Source organism: Artibeus jamaicensis, unplaced genomic scaffold (assembly GCF_021234435.1).
Source record: "Artibeus jamaicensis isolate MK-2021 breed Jamaican fruit bat unplaced genomic scaffold, CSHL_Jam_final contig_923, whole genome shotgun sequence".
In the NCBI taxonomy this organism is placed as follows: Eukaryota; Metazoa; Chordata; class Mammalia; order Chiroptera; family Phyllostomidae; genus Artibeus; species Artibeus jamaicensis.
The window spans coordinates 1,298,671-1,320,864 of NW_026522014.1; the positions used below are offsets into that span (position 1 = coordinate 1,298,671).

A 22,194-nucleotide genomic window follows, 5' to 3' on the forward strand; every position below is an offset into this window, starting at 1 on the left:
TGGCTAATGTAATTATGATGTGCCTTGGTGTGTTCCTCCTTGGGTCCAACTTCTTTGGGACGCTTTGAGCTTCCTGGATTTTCTGGAAGTCTATTTCCTTTTTTAGATTGGGGAAATTCTCCTTTATTATTTGTTCAAATAAGTTTTCCACTCATGGCTGTTCCTCTTCCCCTTCTGGTACCCCTATAATTCAGATGTTGGAACGTTTAAAGATGTCCTGAAGGTTCCTAAGCCTCTCCTCATTTTTTTGAATTCTTGTTTCTTCATCCTTTTCTGTTTGGTCATTTTTTTCCTCTTTCTGGTCCACTCCTTTGATATGAATCCCAGTTTCTTTTCCATTACTATTGGGTTCCTGTGTATTTCCCTTCATTTCAATTAGTTTAGGCTTCATATGTTCCTCTAATTTGTGACTATAATCAACCAGTTCTGTGAGCATCCTGATCCCCAGTGTTTTGAACTGTGCATCTGAAAGTTTGGCTATTTCTTCATCGCTTAGATTTATCAGCTCTGGGGCTCTGAGTTGTTCTTGAGCCATGTTTTGATCTGTTTGTGCCTGTTACCTATGAGGAGCAGAGCCTTAGTGGTTCACCAGGGCAGGGCCACCCAGGTCGTTGATTTGTGCCGCTGTATGTGGGGGGGGATCAGAGAGGGACAATGGCAGTTTTCTCTGCTGCTTTCCGCCGCTGGGGCCTGTGCAGTCCGTCTCACCACCGCTAGCTCCTTATCTGGTTTATCTGCATGCAATATGTGACCAGGGTTCGTCCTCAGTGGGTCCGCCCACTTCTCCACACCTGGGATCCGCCCACGGCTGCTGGTGTTACTGGGTAGCGGCGCCTGGGTCGGTCAGGTGGATCTTTCCTGCCTGACCCCGTACTGCTGCTGGCCCTGCCCCTGTTACTGGTTTGGCTGAAGGGTTCGTTGTTGTCAGAGTTCCATGTAGTTCAATTTTCTGTAGTTTGGCTGCGTTTTTGTTGCTAAAACTTTGTTATTTTTAAACTTAGTTGTGTGAGAAGGCACAGTGCTTCCACCTATGCCTCCATCTTGGCGGAAGTCCTCCTATTTATTTATCTGTTTTTTTCTTAAACATTGTTGGCTGTCTTTCAGTTAATCTGTGTTGTACATTCTGCTCAAGAAATAAGGAAATAGTAATGGTTTCACATTTCCTTTGGAAAGATAAGAGTTTAAAGAACTTTGTTGAGAATGTAAGCTTTAGAAAAGTTATTTTTTACTTTTTTATTACAGCCCCAAAGATTGGTTTCAGGATTTTATTTCATACTGGTGTTTTCAAGGTTCCACAACTGAAAATTAACTCTTAAACGTTGAAGTCCTCTATGGTTGTGAGGTAGTTATGAAACTATTTCCTTGGGAGCATGGGGATCTCAATTTAGTCCAGTTTTCTTCAAGTATTGTTATGAGAGGGGACCCAAAAAAAGATGGAATTTACTTATAAATAATTGTGTATTTATTTTTACACATTTAAATTTCAGTCACCTTCAAAGTACTTTTCATTTGATTCAATACACCTGTTAAGAGGTTTATTTCACCACTCTAAACAGTTTTTGAACTCAATCAGTTTTGATCCCTTTTAGCGCTTCTGCCATTTTTTGTTTCACTTCTCCCACATGTGCCAAATGTTTTCCTTTGAGGACTTTTCTCATCAGGGAAACAAAAGGAAAAGTTGCTCAGGAAGAGATTGAGTCAATAGGGAGAGTGGAGCACTCGGGTCATGCCATTTTTGCTGAAAAACCGTTGAACACTCAGCACTGTGTGGGCAGGTGTGCTCATAAATCACCCATCATGAATTGGGCAAAATGTGTTGAGAGAATCTTCAAAAAAAAATCACTGAAGCCGAATGCAGCCTCTCACAGTAATGTCAACTCCTATATTGATACAGATGGGTTCTTAAAACACTCATCTAGCAGGGGAAGCCTGCACTACAAGGGGCCTCCCCTCCAGAAGATAATTCCGGTTTTATTTTGGGTCCCACCTCATATACCTGAAAGAGAAAAAAGTATTGATTTTAAATACAGTTAAAGAATGCCTGTAATAAGTAATACAGGTCACTCCCAACAATTTATATTTGCTAGATAATAATATTAGAAATAACAGGAAGCCCTGGCTGGTGTGGCTCCGTGTATTGAGCACCAGACTGTGAATCAAAAGGTCACTGGTTCACTGGTTCAATTCCTGATCAAGACACATCCCTTGTTTGCAAGCCTGCTGCCTCTTGCACATTAATGTTTCTCTTCCTCCCTTTTTTCCCTTCCTCTCTCTCTATAAAATAAAAAAGAAACAACAGGAAAATTCCACTAGCTATCTTGTATATGTAATGATATTAACTGTAGCTTTATGTGTTTCTTCATTTATGTATCAAATATTGAATCTCTTGCCAGGTATAGGAGTATAGTGGCAAACAAAGGAGGTTCCTGCTCTCAGAGAGCCTGTATTCTAGTGAGGGAGGCAAGCAGTTTACAAGGAAACAAGTAGTTAGACATAGAGGTAAGTCCTGTGAAGAAAGTAAAACAGATAATGTGATAGAGAATGATGGGTAGTGGTGGAAACAGCATTAAATAGGATGGTCAGGGAGGTCTGTTGGAGGAATTGACATTTGGACTGAGATCTGAATGACAAGGAGGAGCCTACTACAAGGAAATTAGAGCAGTTGTGAAGACACAGATGACTTTAGAGAGGGAGACTGGAGGAAGAAGAGTTTGAAGAAGAAGAAAGAGACCAGATCTTGCAGAGCCTTACAGAATTTGTAAGATGTTGAGATTTTATTCTATACAGTAGGATGTTACTGGAAAGTATTCTTTTTGTTATTCTAACATATTCATGTTTATGATATATCAAATGTGAATATCCCGAATTATATCCATTTTGATGACTTAAATGGAGTTAAGAAATTCATACAGCATAACTACTAATGTTTTGTTAAACATCTGGAATTATTTTCAAAATTTTAAACTGGTTTTAATTTAATTACTTGTAAAAATAACAGAAATCCCTTAAATATTTTTTAAAAGCATTATTGGAAAAGGACCTGAATTTGAAGATGTCAAAATGGTCATATTTTTTCAATAAAAATTTTATTTTTCCTTCTAAAGACATCTTCAGTGACATTAAGTACCCTCTCCTTGACATTAACTTAGAGAAAGTAAAGAGACACAAGCCTATAAACTGTCCCTGCTCATTTGTCACTACCAAGACAAACCCCCTTATTGGTAGGGAGGGGAGTAAAGTATGGGTGTGTGTAAAAGGAAACTCACAGAAGAAATTGAGCAATAATTTATACAATGGTGATACCTAACAGCAATCTAAATAGGCTTAGATATAATGCTGAGGTCACAAAATGATGCTGCTATTCCTGGACTAACCTCAATAAATAGAACATATCTCTCACTGAAACCAAAGTAAATGAGGTATTAAGATTTTTTTAATAATTAAAGGTAACCATTTTGAAGTATAATTCCATATTATTTTAATATAACAGAAGTTTGGACAGAAGGAGAAAAATAAAAACATCATAGAAGTCTTGTCACTTTTGGGATGCAAGCCAGGAAGAGGAACTGTGACAGGACTGTTACTGATATGATTGGTTAATGATGCTTGGGAACAACATGGATTGAAATGTATATGCGTAAAATTTAAGGTAATAATTAGAATTGAAAAAGGCATTGAAGCTTAGAAAATACAAGAACCACTAGAATGTCAGCTTCTTGAAAGTAAGGTCCCCGTCTGCTGTATCCCCAGGGATGAGAACAATGCCTGACACATGATAGGCAGTTAGTACAATTTTTAAGCCCTGACCAGTGTGGCTCAGTTGGTTGGACATCAGCCTGCAGAGTGGAGGGTTGCTGGTTCAGTTCTGGTCAGGGCAGATGCTTGGTTGCAAGTTTGGTCCTTATTGGGGTACGAACTTGATAAAGAAAAGTAATGCAAAATGCATGAAATATGTCATGCAAAGAACAATTTTTAGTTTTAAATATAGCAAGTGTACAAAAAAGATATTAAAAATTAAGCTATTCAGTAAAATAGCAAAGTATACACACTCAAGGAAAGTAGAAGGAAGGAAATAATAAAGTTAACAGAAAAAAAGCAAAGTAGGAATAATCAAGAGAGGAGAGAGTTTTTAAAGATATCAAAAGCTTATTCTGTGAGATGATTAGTAAGTTAGAGTTTTTAGGCAGGCCTCTGAGAAGATAATCAAGGAAAAACAGCATACCAAAATAAGGAATGAAAATAAGAACCTTAACCCAGGTATCATAGAGGTTTTAAGAATCATAAAAGAATATTATCAATAACCTATGTCAGTAAATTTGAAAGTATAGACAAACTAGATGGTTTCCTGGAAAAATAAATGATCAAATCTAACTCAAAAAGAAATGCAAAACCTCAGTAAACCAATAACCAGTTAAGCATTTGAAATAGTAGTCAGAAGTATACACTCTCTCAATGAAAAATTTTATAATTGTGTACACTGAAGTCATTCTATAAGTTGATATACCAACTCTTATAGATATGTGATCACTTAACTAAAATAGGGTGAAAGAGAGGGAAAGGAGGAAGGAGGAAAAGGTACCCAGCATATTTTACAACACTGGTATAATATTGATACCAAAACTTGACAAGAATAGTACAAGAAAGCAAAATAGAATAATCTCACTTAAGAGTATGGTTGCAGAAATCATAAATAAAATATTAGCAAATTATTCCAAGGAAGAAAAAACCCATACCAGCATTTTAATAGATACTGGGAAAGAATCCTTTTAAAATTAGAGTAATTCATTTATGATTTTAAAATTAGGAAACCAGGAATAAAGAGAAATTTCTTGACTATAATAGAGATTTTTATTGAAATATTTAGCAGATAACATTTGTGGTGAAATCTAGAAGCATTTCTGTTAAAATGCAGTGTAGGACCAGGATGGCCACCATCAACTGTCCTGTTTTAACATTGTCTTCAATGCTGTATGACACGGAATAAGAAATAAAGAATTTGAACAGAAGAGACAAACTTCAGACCTGCGCATGGTGTTCTGAACTTAAGAAAATTATAAAACATTGTACCTTAAGACCTTTTTATATGACGGTATATACCATGTTGATAGTGAAAAGATATAATATAGAAATGTAACTTCAAGTTAATCTTTACATTTAACTGTAGTTCCAGTGAAAATTCCAATAAGATTTTTCATGAATCCTGAAAAACTGATTTTAAAATTGATGTGGAAGAGTAAATATTGAAGAACAGTCAAGACAATTCTAGAAAAAACTAATTTTACCTAATAGCAAGACATTAAAAAATCGTAATAGACAATATGGTTTTGATGCTGGGATGGAGAAGTAGATTAGTGGCATTTAGTGGAAGACCCAGAAACATCCAGATACTTGTGAAATTTTAGTATGTGGAAGAGAAGACCCCACAAATTAACATTTATTTAGTAGAATGAGTCTCCACTATTGTTCTAGGCGCTTGGGATATAACAGTGAATAAAAGTAGGCGATAAAGAACAAAGCTTATATTTTAGAAGAGTTAGACATTAAGTAAAATGGACGAATGTGTAATGTCAAGTGGTAATAAAGTAGAATGTGAAGACGGATCTACCAGGAGTGAGGTGGTGTGTGCTTTTTTTTTTATGTAGATTTGGTCAGTGCAGACCTCAGGTCATATGTGAGCGAGCAGACGAGTGAAAAGAGGCAAGAAGCCAGTTTGTTGTTCAATAAGTGCTTTTGGGAAATTATCCATATACTGTTAAATGTCAGTGTAAATTGGTACAGTTACATAAAAAATTAGGTAAAATTAAAACAGTTATGTGCATTAGTTACAACCCAGAAATTACACTTCTAGGTTGTTCTCAGTGTGATCCCTGTCCAGCAACATCAGTATCACTTGGAAACTGGTTAAAATTCAAATTCCCAGGCTCCACACCAGATCTGCAGAACCAGAAATTCTGGAGAAGGGACCCAGCAGCCTGTTGTAAATAAGCAGTCCAGATGCATGCTAAAATTTGAACCACTACATTAGAAAAACACTAGCATATTTGTACAAGGGGATAAGAATTCACCGCATTTTTTGAAGTGTAAAAAAAATTGGAAATAATCTAGTTGATTTCCAGAAAGGAAATGGACAAATTGTGTTGTATTCATATATACTATACCATGATTGAAATAACCTGTGCCTACATGGGTAACTCTGAGAAGCATATTGAATGAGAAGAATAGTTTGTAAAATTATACTATTTTGGACCATTTATGTAAATTCTTTAAAACTCTAAGTATAGTACATTGTTGACAAATATATTGAGAAGTAATAGTGTAATAAATGGACTGAACTTGAAACTAACTTCTCCTAATGATTGTCTCTGGGGAAGGAGGAATGCAAATATAGTAGATTAAATTTATTTATGTTTTCATTCTAAACCAAAAAGAAAGCATGCCATTAGGAGAGATTTTTTTTAACGGCAAAATATTAGTATTTGTTAATTTTGAATGTGTATACATAAATGTTTATTACATGTACTTTGTATTTCTTTACATTTAAAATATTTTTAAACCGAAATCAAAGATGAAGCCATACTAGCTATTCCAAATACCAAAATTTACCATAAAGTTGAGCTAATGAAAGCATTGTGCTTCTTTCCTTGAAAAAGAAAAGTAGATCAAATGCAACAGAGTGAAAAGAGACAAATATTAGACTTCAGTTTTTTATATGAATTTTTAAACTATAATTTCATGTATTTTTGTCATTGGTATATGCAAGAAAATAAAGTTAAATTATTTGATGTCATTTTAAAATTTTCTAATGTGTATATACATTAATTTTTAAGAATGATTTAAGGCTCCAGATGGAAGCTCAACGTATATGCCTCTCTCTGGTTTATTCAACTCATGTGGATCAGGTTTGTGAATACATGGAAAATGAAAAAGATAAAGCTCTTTGCAGTCTTAAAGAGGAACTTATATCTGCTCAAGAGGAAAAGATCAAGGAACTTCAGAAAATACACCAGTTAGAGCTACAGAATATAAAAACACAAGAAACAGGTAAATGGTTTTTAACAAAATTATAAGTACTATGAAGCAAAGAAGTATCACTTAGAGGCCCCCATTCTGGGATTCTGTCCTTCTCTTAGAACCCGTAGAAGAAGGTAACTGTCTGTCCCAGCCTTGGATTCATTTGTTCTTAGAATCATTGAACATTCATTGAGTGCTAAAATCACTGAAATATTTTCCTACAGGAAGTCACAATCCAGTGGGAAATCAATATAAAATAAACGGTTAGAAAACAGTAGAACAATTTCTATAATAGAAAATTGAGTGGAAAGAATGGTAGGAGAGAGTCTAGTACTTCCTAGGAGGGTGTGTAGAGTGAGGCAGTGGGCAGGCGTAGGAAGGTTGGAATTTCGGGGCAGATTCCTGAATTTTAAAAGTATGAGAGACTACATTCATTTTGGAGAACTGAGAGTTCAAGGTGTGTAAAAAGTAGTAGGGAATAAAGCCCAAATTATTGGCAGGAGCTTGATCAGAAACAGATTTACATACTCGGCTGAAGCATGTTTTAAGTTTTATGCTATAGTGGGGTTAATGTAAGATTTTTTATTTTAAGATTACACCACTGAAGTGAATTGGGGGTGATGAGATTGGTGATGAGAACAGTTAAGCCAATTTGGCAGTAATTCTGATAAACAGTAAGATACTTAAGCATCATTTGAGAATGGAAAGGAAAGTTGAAGAGTTTAGGAAGTAGGCTGTAGTCTGCAGGTAACAGTAGTAGTAAAAGGGAAAAGAATTGAGAATGATTCTTAAGTTTTAGGGTTTTTTCTTTTTTCCCCCTAAGTTTCTAACAGGTAACAATCCAGGGTGACCCCAGTCATGCAAGTTTGTGGGAAAAAGAATAAATTCCGTTTGGAACATATGGAGTTAATAATACCTATTGACTTTGAGAAAGATGCCCAGTAGGCAGTTAAAAATAGAAGTCTGAAATTCAAGGGTGAGGTTTAGGCTCAAGATAAAGATTTGGAAATCAAGTCATTTGAGGTCAAAGACAAGAAGATGGCCTGGGAGACTACTGAGTTAGCCAAAATACTAAGATGGTACTATGGGAAACAACATTTAAGGAACCTTAAGTGGATTTAAGTAGACATCCTCTGTTCAGGGTATCTCTAGGCTGGCACTCTTAACAGATTTGCCTCTGGGAATGAGGTGTTTTGTAAGTTTGTCCCATGGAATTGCTCTGTTGAACAGAGGAGAATTTAAAGAGTGGCCTAAATAAGAATATATACTTGTTCACTTCAGGAGTTCTTTGGGTTTGAACTTAGTAAGATTTTAAGCAGGTATTATTTTTATTGGTATCCTCTTCAGGTAGAATCTGCCTGTTGTTTTTCACACTGCAAGTTAATGGGTGATGAGTCAGTTTATTGAGTGATGACCAGCATTTAAAAAAAATAAAAGTGGAGTAGAACAGAAAATACTGGAATACCTGGCACATAGAAAGAGTAATACTGATTTGTGAAATTGTGTTTCAGTTTTACATGGATGTATGTAATACGTTATGATAATATGGTTTATTGTATTGGGTTGCAGTAGAAAAAAACTTACGGCATTGTATCATTTTGTAGGGTAGAAATTGAAAGTCTCACAGACTTTCTGAAACAGTTAACAATGAGTCATAGAAAATGACTTTGAAAGAAACAAAGAATTTAAAACTAATCTTAAAAGTTGCCCTCATATTAGTATCATAAAAATAATTGCAGAGAAGCTTCCAGGTGACATAGGTTTAATATGATAATAGTACTTTATGTGAGTTCAATATCTCATTTCAATGTCTTTTATTAGATGATGAAATGAAGCCTTTGCAAGTGCTCATTGGAGAACTTCACAAGGCAGTATCTGAAGAATGTTCTTATCTTACACAGGTAGGATATTAAACAGGTACTTTCACACAAGAAATGTTCAATTTTAAGTTACTACTAATTTGATGAGCAGAATCATCCAACTTACTTTTCCCTGCTCTCTTACTTCAGTGCCACACATAGAAAATGTTCCTGAGTTTTTTAATTTAAAATGAGCAATTTAAGATTTTTTTTCTGGTAATAACTTTGAAACCAAAGAAATTCGGGTAAATTATCTCAGTAGTAGAACAACAAACAGACAATAGGTGTAGCTAATAAGAACCCCAAGCACCAATAGAGTCTCCAGCAGGTGTTTCCTGCCCCTGCCCACTTCGGTGGTTGAGTAAAAAAAACTAAACACTCTAGTTATACTGTATGCAATTAATTATATTTGTGAAAATGGGGTGAAATGGGAGCCCTTCTACACTGCTGTTGGGTGTGTAGTACCTTGAGAAGCAGCTAGGCAAGGTTGAAGACATCATGGACACCCACAACCCACTCTTTTACTCCTGGATATGTTCATTTATGCTCCAACCAGCTATGCCATTGCAAAAGTATCTGTGTAAAGTTATATTAAGTCAAAAATAAGAACTCAGATTTCCACCTATAGGCAAATGAATAAACAAATTGTGGCAAATCCATTTACTAGAACATCACTTAGTAGTGTTTGATATGTGTACTAATGTCAATACAACTCAAAGGAAAAAAGTATAAAAATATGCTAGAGTAATCACCTCTGGGCAGAGAGAAGAGTGAATGAAATGGGATATGTAATGCTCAGTTTCTTTTAAAAATATGAAGATAATTTGACAAAATAGTATTATTTATTAAAGCTAGGTAATAAATTACTTTTTCTGCATATTTGAAATAGTTCAAAATTTCAGCTTGTCCCTGACCTCTATCTCAGCCATTGCATTTGTAAAATGGAGGGGAAGAAGGGTAGTTTAGTCAGGACAGATAAAGCTGTATTACTGGTTCTGATTACCTATAAAATACAGTACAGCATTGTGCTAAGAGGGCAGGGGGTGCAAATAACCACACCAAAGTCCTTTATTCATTCAGCTGCTCTTTAGCCTCCACCTTCACCAGAGGGTTCAGACATTGTCCTTTTGTATCCATTGTTGATAGTAAATATGGAAAGAGGGCCCAAGTCACAGGAGTTCATAAATCAAGTTTTTCATATTTTCATTTCTCCCATTAATGTCTTTACTTAGTCCTTAATCTCAAATTGAAATGTGAATCAGCTCTTTGTAATGGAGCATCCCTCTAGAGTTTGTCATGAAACCTAGTACTGTCACCAGTCATTGATGTTGCTGTGGATTAATTATTTTGTCTTTCTGAATCCTCATTTGTAAATTGGGTAATCATTCAGGTTTTTATCAACTCCGATATAAAATTTCATCTTAGGAACTGTGCTGAAATTTTGAATGTATTCCGCTATTGACAATAATAGTTTAATTTAAAGCATATTTCAAGAAATAGCAGCAGTAAACAATTTGACCTTTAAGTCTAGAAGTTGGTTGTTATTTTCAGCTTTGTGAGGGGCATTTGTTAGAAAGCTTACCAAATAATTATGGGGTATGTGTTTTAAATTATGTTAGAATTATCTGTTGTTCAGGAGAAAAAAATTATGTGTCAAATATTTTTAATTTTTCCCAGAAAACTACTCTCATGTTATAGAAAAGTATATGAGTATAATCTGCTTCATGCATTATAATTTCTGTAGAATTTATAAATTTCTTTCCAGTCATCATTTTTGAACTTTCTTCCTTGTCTTCAGGTGTTTTTACAAGGGTAATTTACATTACAGTGGTAATATCAGAATAGGATCCAAGCTAGAAGGTGGCAAATTAAAGTACAAGGTACATTCATTATTAGAAGAAATCAGAAAAAGTTACAGTTTTATGTAGTGATGATTATCAATATTTTCCTAATCTAAGAAGAATTTCATTTCCTATATAGAGATTTAGATTTGCTATTTCTTTTGCAGATTGAGTTGATGTATGGAAGAATGTTTTCTTACTGATTTTTGTTACTTTGACTGTCTTTGCATATAGGAAGATAATGTTTAGTGACTTTTAGTGGAAAAAAAATCTTAATTTTAATTCCATAAAATAATCAATTTTGTTAATAGACTTTTTGCAGTGTCCTTGGTGAACATACTCCTGTTTTAAAATGCAAATTAAATGTAGAAGAGAGAGAGAGTTCTGGTGTTCATACTTCCGAAAACCAAGAATTAGAATGGCAAGATTGTAGACACCAAGTTCAAGGTAATAAAAGCTTACCACCTTGTTAATCACAGTACTTAATTTTCTTAAGTCAGTTGATGCTAAACTTTTTCTTTTAGTCATGATTTAATCATTTAGCCTATTAAGTATATCATCTTAATATCTTGTCTTTATTTCAGGGTTGTGAAATCATATTGAATATACATTTTTTATAATGCAGTAGTTGTGATATAAAGAGAACTGGAACTGTGCATAGGTTTCCTTCTCTCTTTACCCCCTGTTCTTCTGCTCCCATCTTTTCCTGATTATAATTCTTTCCTTTACTTTATACCATAGATACAAACCTTTAAAAGTTACCGTATTTATTGAATAAGTTTATATCAGTAGTATTTTTTTAAAGAATAAGAAGGTAGTCTTTCTTAATAGAAATCTGATACTAGTTTATTTTTCTGAATTGCAGCCTCAATTCATTTCTTGGTGTCTCTTGACAGATCAAAGTTTTTGCTCCTGTCCACTCGAACAAAATGTGTACAGATTAATATGTAAAAATAATGAAGAGAGACATATTTTAATATGAAATGTCAAGTTATCTTTGTACTGGCTATTTTACATTAATGACATTTTAGGGGGGGTTATTACTAAATATATGAAGTTTACATCTAGCAGACCTATGAATAATGAATAGATAAATAATACTTATTGAAAGAAGCAGACTTTTTTTGTGGCGTGAAGTTATTATAATTGTTTGTTTACTGTCTAGACTTTCAAGAAAATATGCAAATTCTTCTCAACAAAGTAACAGAAGAATACAACAAACTTTTGGTACTTCAGACACGATTAAGTAAGGTCTGTGAAATGGAAAATGTATCTTAATGTTTGCATTTATTGTATTACTTGCTGTTTTGTAAGCTTCATTGACCACAAATTTCTTAAATAAGTGAACATGAAAAAGTAGATAATGACAATATTAGTGAGTTGAATAAATTTCTGCAAGTCAAAAACTGCTTACTTCTTTCGAGAGTATTCGAAATCATGATAAAGAAAAATATGTGTAAAATGTCAAACAGTAAACTTTGTGAAAGTGTTGCATTTAACTTTATGTATGACTCTAAAGCAATGGGTTTGTATGTTTTAGAGAAAAATAGTAAATAGTTTAGTTGTTTAGAACACAGCAAGTATGTTTCACACAGTGTTATATGTGTCAAATTTCTTTTCAACACTTTTTCTAGGGTTCTGCTAGGCAAGTCAGCTGTCTCCTGCACTGTGGCTCCCTTCATGTATGCTTTAGGCTGCTGCTTTCTCCACCTTGCTTAGTCAACTCTTACACCCCTTTGCAGTTTTCCAGAAATTGTATGAAATCTCTCTTGATCTCTTACTTCATTGATTATGGACTTATATTTTAAGATCCTTCACTATCATTTTAATTGAGTTATGGGGACGGAACAGGAGGTGTATGTCAGAGATCACTGACATAAATGCTTATATAGGCTTAGCTTTTAAAATAAATGAAAACCCAGTGAAAGCTGGAAAAGTGAAACCTGGAGAAAACATATCTCATCTAAAGCGGGCAGAGCCGCTCAGCTTCACCCTGATGTTGCTACATGTAGTAATGGGATACCATTGTTCCTGATTCTTTAAATTTATCAATTTTTATGTGGTCTTTTGCTTTTAAAGATGCTGAAAAATATTAAAAGTAAAAGATTATTTTTAATTGGGAAACAATTCAAAGAAAACAAACAAGAAAAACTGGTCCCCAAAAGAACACTTCAGTAGTCTGGATTTACAGTCTTACCTCAACTTTGCAATCCTAGGTATTAAATACATGCTCAGCATATTTTTAAATTTTTTAAAAATTTTATTTATTTATTTTAGAGAGAGGGGAAGGTAGGGAGAATGAGAGGGAGAGAAACATCCATGTGTCAGAGAAACAACGATCGGTTTCCTCTTTCATGTGCCCCAGTCTTAGACCAGACCTCCAACCCAGGCATATGCTATGATTGGAAATTGAACTGGCAACCTTTGGCTTTGCAGGATGACGCTTAACCAACTGAGCCACTCTGGCCAGGGCACATGCTCAATATATCTTGAGCCACTTTTTCTTTTAATTCTGTAATTGTTTGACTTTATAGTATTTGCAGCTTGCTTTCTTTTTAAAAAAGATTTTATTTGTTTTTAGACAGAGGGAAAGGGAGGGAAAAAGAGAGGGAGAGAAAGATCAGTGTGTGGTTGCCTCTTGTGATCCCCGTACTGGGGACCTGGCCTGCAACCCAGGCAATTGAACCAGTGACCCTTTGTTTCTCAGGCCAGTGCTCAATACACTGAACCACACCAGCCAGGGATTTTGCTGCTTTCTTAAAATATTTTCTTCCCTAAGCTTCTGTGATTTCAGTTCTGTGGCATTTCAGCCTTTGTTGTGGGCTTTGCCCACCCTGTTTACAGTCACCAGGGTGTGCAATGCTCTTACCCACTCCCCTGGCATCCAGATCTCCATCCCAGATCCCTTCTTACTCCTGAGATGCAGATTCCTGGATCCAACTGGGTATCGCTATCCTTGAATATTCTTTAGGTGTGCCTCAATGAATATAAGGGTTAAATAGAAATTTATTAGTTTATTTCCATTAAGCCAGTTTCTCTTCTCTTCTGAGTTTTGAAAAATTGCGTGTAACCAGAAACTTGGGGATTATTCTAGACAGCTTTCTCACCTATCCCTTGATCTTCCAATATATTACAATATACTCTGAAGGGAGTATAAAAGAAATGAAAGATATATACTTTGTTCCTATTCAGGATCAGAAAGAACCTGTCTTTCTTCTCTGTTCCCATAGTTTCTTACACAAACTTGCATTTGTATGACATTATTTTTCATATTACTACATTTATTTGTTTATTCTTCTGCCTCTTCTAATAGATTCAAAACCCTTCAGAATCAAGGAGTCTCGTCTTTAGTTTTAATTCCTCTTCCTAGAACAGTGCTTTGTTTATTACATGATAAAGGCTTAATGAATGTTTGCTGAATGAATTAAGTGAAGATATAGAAAGGCTGGGCTGGAAGGTGAAGAATTTACTTGGTGGACTTATTTTCGCTGAGAAGTAGGAAGCAAGGTCCTCTGTTGAAGTGTACTCGGGGTAGGAGCAGGAGGACTTGGTAAGGGTAGTAACCAACTATAAAATAGCCTTCTTGGGAAATGGCTTTTATCCTCTGGTTGCACACCTGTTTCTCCAGTGCCCTTTGTACATCACCTGCTCTATCAGTGCAGTCTCTCCTCTCGCTATTCAGTTGCTCAGTAATCTAGATCCATCTTATCTGTCCAGTGTATTTTCCCCATGCTTACCCTAATTAAACCCCTCTAAGCAAGATCATTGTCTTCACTACTTCTAGAACAGGTCATTCTTTCACAAATGCTCTTCCTCATTCTTCCTTATTGCCTTTCCTAATCAGGGCCCAGAATAATTGAGGCACAAGTCAAATCTGGCTTCCTTTATAACTCAGACCCACATTTGCCTTTCTTCTCTGTCATTGCCCTTATGGTCAGACTTTATAGTTCAGCACTTCTCTGTTTTATTTCCCCAAGTAGAGAATAAAGTGTTTGGGGGCAGATATACCATATCTTTACTGAGTTTTTATTCTTATTCTCTATTGTCACAATATTGGCCCCATAGTAGATGATTATTAAATATTTGATGAATGACTATACATACACACCTGATTTATTGCTGCCCAGTTTTAGTAGTTAAGGAACTGAGCTGAGATTTACCTGTTTTTGTGTTTCTTCTTTTTGTGTGAAGAGCAGTATACCATTTGTCGGTTACCAGATTGCACATAGGTAATATCCAGGGATGAATAAAAGTTATATAATCTGATAACATAAAACTTACTCAGAATTTTATAAGACCAAGTTATATAAATTTTAAAGACCAAGTCATATAAATATTGTTAGGCATTTTACACTAAAATTCTATACAGTTCCTGCTTTTGTAATATATGAATTTCCTTCTGGATATGAAAGAACATTGTACTTAACTAATATAATTTCAAGCTTTGAAGGGAATAGGATGTGAATCACTGCATCAAAAGAGAACATGGAATAACTTAAGAACAATATTTATATCACAATTTTAGGTGATTTTGAAAAAACATTTTTAAATGTTAAGTTGCCTTAATATGGTTTTCTAGATACTGGATCGGATATTTACGTCACTGCTTTTCTTCTTTTATTTTCAATAGGTTCAGGGACAGCAGATTGATCATGAGAAACTTGAATGTACAGAGGAAAACCTACCAAAGGAGGAAACAGAGTTTTTATCAACCCATTCTCAGATGACTGATTTGCAAGACATTGGTAATTTTGATTATGCACCACAATGTGGTATATTTATAAGGACCATTCAGTGTTTGTTATTTAAAAATTTGAGACAGCCTTGGGCATTTCATCGTAACCTCTCTCGTCTCAGTTTTCCCATCCTCAGAATGAAAAGTGTGGAGTCATCTCTTTCATCTCTTCCCAACTTACATTTCATGATTCTAAATTGTTTTCAGTTAAAAGACATAAGAATGGTAGACTTCGAGGTACTACAGTTATAAACATAGAAGTGATTTTAAATTACACTAGTCATGTTTTCTGGTTTTTATCAGTGAAAATGAGTTTGAATTGAAACCTGTGTTGTTAGTACTAAAAAGCATTATTTTTTCAAAGAGGGATGAATATTCTCTGCACGCACAAAAAAAGTGATTGTGGTATTTCACTAAGAAGTTTGTGTTAAATATGGGTTTTTTTTTCTGTTTATGTAACTTAGATGTCTGTCATAAAAGGAAGTTATCTACTCTGCAAGATATTGAAAAAATTAAACAACTTGAAGGACAAGTCCAAGAATTAGAAAACCTGATATCCTCCTTGCAGCAACAATCAAAAGAAACTGAAGAAAACTATGGGGCAGAGATCCACTGTTTGCAGAAGAGGCTTCAAGCAGTTAGTGAATCCACAGTTCAGCCAAGGTATCCATCTACTTACAGTTTCATTCATTTGTACTTGTAGCTTAGTAACAATCATAGGATGGTCATTTTAATTAAAAAATGTAACTTAAAGTTATGTGAAAGAGATGGGATGTAGCATTATCAAGAAATAAGAACAGGAGGTAATTCTTTATCTTGAAATGTATAAAATAAATGTTAATGTAAACCACATATTTTTAATAGGAATTTTACTTACATCTGTTTTTAATAGCTAGTTGCTATTAATTGCTGGATTAAATGAGGCAGTGTATATTTGTTGTTTATTGTATGCCTAGTCTTTACTACTCTGTGAGGACTACACAAGGACTCTAAGATGTGATCATTCAAATCATGGCTGAACTTTCTCCATTTGACTGTCTAATGCTCATATTAACCATGTCCAAAGTGGAACTCTTTAAAGTTTTATTTAAGAACTTTACCTTAAAATGTGCTTTTTCCGTAGTCATCTCCATCTACGGTGACTCTTCCTCCTCATATATCATTTTCATCTATCAGTAAATGCTGTTATCTCTACCCCCAAAATACATCCAGACTGGTTTACTTTTCACCATCCCCCCACCCCCAGTCTTTGCCACCATCATGTCCATCTGGATTATGACAACAACTCATCTCCCTGCTTCTACCCTAACTCTTTCCCAGAGTCTGAACTCAACAGAGCTCCAGAATTTGTCTTTTAAAATTTAAGACAGATCTGGTTATTTCACTGCTCTTGTGTTCTTGCACTGCCCTGTGGGGTCCTACCTGATTTATACCTGTTACCTTTCTGACTGTATCTCCTGTCAGATACTATTCTGTAGCCAATCTACCTGAAATCCTCAAACCATTGGTATGCTCCTGCTTTAGGGACTTTTCATTGCTGTACCTTTAATTAGTGGACATTGGATCCTATCAGATCCAGAGACGTTCACTCCATGCCAAAATGTTCTCAGTACCTAATTCCCACTCTTCTGAAAGATTCAAACCCCAACACATCTACCTATCCCCACGTGCCTTTACCAGCTAGATTATTGAGGTGAGAAGAGTCATTATTGGCAGTATAGTCACAACACAATTATTGAACCAATAAAATGTGATTGTATTTTTTTAATCCTCACTCAAGGATATGCTTTACCAGAGATAGATAGATAGATATAAAAAGAAACATCAATTGGTTGCCTCTTACATACACCCCAGCTGGGGATCAAACCTGCAGCCTATGCATGCGCCGACCCAGAAATAAACCCATACCTTTCGATGTATGGGATGACGCTTCAACCAACTGAGCCACCTGGCCAGGACAAACATGATAGTATTTTTAATTTATTGATTCTGTAAACCAAAAGTATAAATAAACATTATGGGTTATTTGAACTTGGGTGCATTTTCTAAGCACGGATGTTTTTTGATAGGACCAAATATCAAGGACCATTTGACATGGACCAAAGATGCTCATGGTTGTTTCTAATAAGACCAAACTTTAAGGACCTTTTCATGTAAACCAAATGTGTTGGTAGACATTTGGACAGGACCAAGTGTCCCCCAGGGGTTCCTTTGACCTAGAATGATCTTTGTCTGAATATTTGCTTGCCCACACACTACCTCTGTTGGGTCTTTACTCATGGGTCATGTTCCCATGAGGCCTGTTCTGATCACCCTATTCAAATCGATATCACCCCTTAGAACTCTGTGTCCTAATTTTCCTCTTCATTTTTCCGTATTACTTAATATTATTTTTTATGTATATAAAATGAAAACCGTGTGTGTGTGTATGTGTGTGTGTGTGTGTGTGTGTGTGTGTATAATTTTTTTTGGAGGGTAGTTTGTTTTTCTTATTATCTGTCTCCTGTGAAGGACTTTAAGTGTTAGAAAAGTAGAGATTTTTGTCTTTTTTAGTCACTATTATATCCCAAACCTTGTAATAATTTCTTATGCACAGAAGGTGTTCAAGTTCAGTAAATATTTGTTAAATGAATAAACAGTTTATAATAATTTATTTGGGAAGTATGCTATGGTATTTAACTGTCTCTGTAAAGTCCTCAGATATATTTCATCTTAATCGAGTTGGCTCTGCTCTTTTAGGACTGATGTCACCATAGGCACTAATTTGAAGACAGTTTTTTGGTGACAGAAACATTGAATGTCCATAGATTCTTGAAAGCAGTATGTTTATCCTTTTATTTAGGATCGTGTAGGCTTTGGAATTGTTCACCTAGCATTGGCACAGCCTTATAAAACTTGCGTTTTATTGAGATGAATTGTCCCCAAACTTAACCATGCATCAGAAATTTAATTTAAATTTTGAATTTTATATTATTGAAACTCAGTATTATTTTTGAATACTTAAAATTGCGGACTTAGTGTCTTTGAGGTAAAACGTGGACATTTGTATTCGTAACAAGTTAACTCTGATGCAGGCAGTCCATTGATTGATTGTCACTTGGAAGCCACTGCTTTTAAGTTTTCTGATGTGAAAAACAGGTAGATAGCAAAAACTCTCTAATAACCAGCTAAAGTATTTCGGGTAGCCTTCCTCTAATTAGTGATGCTTTCTCTCCGAAGCACAAATGAAGGGGAGTTGTGTGGAAATGTAGGCTTACATTGCTATTCCTGCATTTGAGCTTTTGCCAGCTCACCACCCTCTCTCAGAGCTTCTGTAATACTCAGTGGAAATGGACCTTTCAACTATAAAAGTTTCCCCGCCCCACCTCTGTCAAAAAGAGGTTTCCTGACTGCCATGCTCATTCTTACTAACAATAATGAGCCAGTTATTTCTTGTCAATGTCATCCCATATATGGACACAACCATAACACTTGAAGAGTATTCCATTCACCTAAAGTATACTCTTGAGCTAGTTTAAGAAAAATAATTGAGTCATTCATTAACAAATATTTAGTTATGTTATTTATACAAGAAGCCTGCTAGAGATAAATGAGGGGGCTCTGAAAAAAATCATAATTATCTTCTGGAGGGCAGGTCTCTTGTAGTACAGGCTTCCCCCACTAGGCCAGTGTTCTAGGAACCCATCTGTGTCAATCAGGATAGGAGGTGGTTTTGTAGTGAGAGGCAGTATTCAGCCTCAGTGACTTTTTGTTGAAGACTCACGATGGGTGATTTATTAGCGCACCTGCCCGTATGGCACTGAGCATTCAGCAGATTCTGACCCAAAACAACATGACCCCGGGCCGTGCACTCTGTAGTCACCTGATCTTGCCCCAAGTGGCTCCATTGTTTCCCCCGATGAAAAAAGTCCTCAAAACAAAACTTTTTGCCTGTGTCAAAGAGGTAAAACAAAAAATGGCAGAGGCACTAAGTCATCAAAATTGACAAGTTCCAAAACCATTTTAAGCAGTGAAAAAAAGGCCTCGATAAGTGTATTGCATCAAGTGGAGAGTACTTTGAAGGTAACTGAAGTTTAAACATGTAAAAATAAATATGCAGTTTTTAATAAATAAATTACGGGGTTTTTTGGGGTCCCCTCCTCATAGTGAGGTAAGGACCACAGGTATAAGAGTCAGACAGACCTGCATTTGACCCCTAATTTGACTTTTTATTGCCTGGATGGTTTTGGGAAGATATGTTAAGCATCTCTATAATGATCATAATAACTGCCTTTAAGATTATGAGGGAAGAACCTTGGCAAGATGCCGTGGGAGAAAATTGAGATGTATGTAAAGTGGTCCTTTCCTGCAGGGGACTTCAATCTAATCAGTTATTTACAAAATTTTTTTAAAATAGTGTTTGGGAACTATAACATGGTGATATAATCAAAGTGCTAGAATCCATCCCTGGGTTTTTTTTTAACTCATCTCTGGTATTTTTCACTGCCCATCCCTGTACATTTCTGTAATATTGGAATGGCTCCAGGAGAAAAGGAAATGAAGGGATAAATATGAGACATTGGGATGGAGCTGTGTTGGGAGCAAAGCAGAGGGTAAATGAAGAAGATGGTGCATGAAGTCAAGTAGAGAAATTGGGCAGGTGGGGGAGTATGACCTTCATTGTAAGAAGGGAACAATGAATTCGGTGTTAGCCAAATATTTTTGAATTTGGAATAAATACTTTGAAATGCTATAAAGCTACAGAATGAACTCATTGTGATTTAGCAGCACTTTTTGGAGTTTGGATCTTAGTGGCTCAATAAATTATCAGAGAAGTTTTCTGGGCTGTGACAATAAGAAGACATGAAGCCAAGGATCAGAATAATGCATATGAGAAGTAATGGGAAAACAGAAACAGAAAAAGAAGAAGGACAGGAGAAGCCAGGAAACAGCAGAAAAGAAAGTCAAGGGAAATGATTTTTTCTATTTGTTTAATGGGAACATAGAACATTAATAGACGATTCACCGCAGAAGAGCTTACTTGGCCAACAGCAGGCCATGTGTGTAACAGAGTTTTAAGACTATTAGAACTTCATGTTGCCAAATTTTGAGAAAATACTTAAGTGATACTGTTACGGGAATAAAGATGAAAGTTATGTTTAGAATATGGCATTATATTAAAAATTTAAATATTAAGTCTGACAGTTGTTAGGTTTTGTTGTTTAGAGGCATCCATAGATGGGTGCAAAGATTTTGTTCCTGAGGATCTGTGCAGTAGCACTGTTTGTAGTAGTGAACCTCGGGAAACAAGTGTCTGTCAGTAGGAGGTTAGTTACATAAGTTATGAAATGGGATGATGACAACTTGTACCTGGCCATTCAGGGGCAGAATGAAAGGAGGGAATGAATGGGAGAAGAAAAGGAGGAGGTGGACTAGCGGAGGATGGAAGGGGAAGGCAGTGTGGGCACACATGAAAATGGGAGTGAGCAATTGTATTAGCTAAAAAGAAAATCACAGTTTTCCCCATGGTACCTAAATATTAATCCTACTTTATTTTTATGACCCAAGTTAAGCATTTCAATAATTTTTTCTACGAAATACCTAAAGATAATACAGATTAAAAATAAAACATTTCAGAAGTGACGGTGCGCGTGTAAATTAAAAATCTTTTTCCACTGCCACTGCTCCCCAGTTCACTGAGAGGTGGTCATTGCTGGCTTTCATGTGTATTCTTCCAGACCTTTTTCTTTTTTGGTGTGTATGTATGTGCATATAAATTTTAATAAATAATAAGATTTTATAAACTTTTTTACTCAGTAATATTATATATAACTTCTAAAAATATCTGTATATATAAATAGCTCCATGTCATACATTTGTAGTAGACTTTATAAAATGACTTGAAATCCGGTGGTGATGATAAAATACTCTATCACTCAATTATGTTACTTTATTTTTAAATGGAAAAAGTGTTAAACTGAAGATACAGTAACTCTTGACCTATTGTTTTTGTTCCCCCTGCCCAGCACACTTTCATGCATGCTTCAAATTTGGGCCCTGGCTGGTGTAGCTCAGTGGATTGAGCACAGTCCTGTGAACCAAAGGGTCTCTGGTTAGATTCCCAGTCAGGGCACACACCTGGGTTTTGGGCTAGGTCCCCAGTTGGGACCATGTGAGGGGCAACCACACATTGATGTTCCTATCCCCTTTCTCTTTCCTTTCCTCTCTCTAAAAAGTAAATAAAATTTTAAAAATAAATAAATTTGGACTAATAGTAAAACTTAAACACAGCTCTAATTATTTTATCTTCTTTTATTTATATTTAGGTTCTCCACTGATTCAGTGGTAATTACTGAATCTGATGTATGGAAAACCATACACCATGGAAATTGTCTAAAACAGAACATCGATGGTACAATAGAGGTATTTTATCTTTAAACTGTAATGTGCACTGATTTCTTTCTTACTACCATTTTTTGTCTATAGTTTAGTAATATCCAATAATAATTGCTGAGAACTAAGCATAATAAATATGAGGATAATACCTAATGTAAAAGACCCAGAAGAATAGAGGAGTTTTTTTCCCCCCAAACATGTTCTCATTTAAAACTTGTCTTGTTTTGTATTACCTGGGCTGTGTAACAAATTAGTTTCAGTGCCCTGGCTGGCAGCCTTTCTTCTCACCATGGGAAGTTGGGCCAGATCATCTCTAGAATAGTCTTTAGGAATCTCCTGAACCCAAGATGCTAGAGTTGGAGCAATGGATGAG

General features: G+C 35.5%; 1 protein-coding gene across 7 annotated transcripts in view; it reads left to right on the forward strand.

Annotated features, from left to right (window-relative positions):
• Positions 1-22,194, forward strand: part of AKAP9 (A-kinase anchoring protein 9) — a 173,761-nt gene that overhangs the window by 47,678 nt on the left and 103,889 nt on the right. For all 7 annotated transcript variants that reach the window (XM_053655099.1, XM_037136468.2, XM_053655095.1 and 4 more), the window contains 7 exons: positions 6,828-7,041; positions 8,833-8,912; positions 11,023-11,158; positions 11,877-11,962; positions 15,342-15,456; positions 15,911-16,109; positions 21,752-21,848. In XM_053655099.1, coding sequence (XP_053511074.1) covers positions 6,828-7,041; positions 8,833-8,912; positions 11,023-11,158; positions 11,877-11,962; positions 15,342-15,456; positions 15,911-16,109; positions 21,752-21,848 — 927 coding nt within the window. The remainder of the gene's footprint in view (positions 1-6,827; positions 7,042-8,832; positions 8,913-11,022; positions 11,159-11,876; positions 11,963-15,341; positions 15,457-15,910; positions 16,110-21,751; positions 21,849-22,194) is intronic.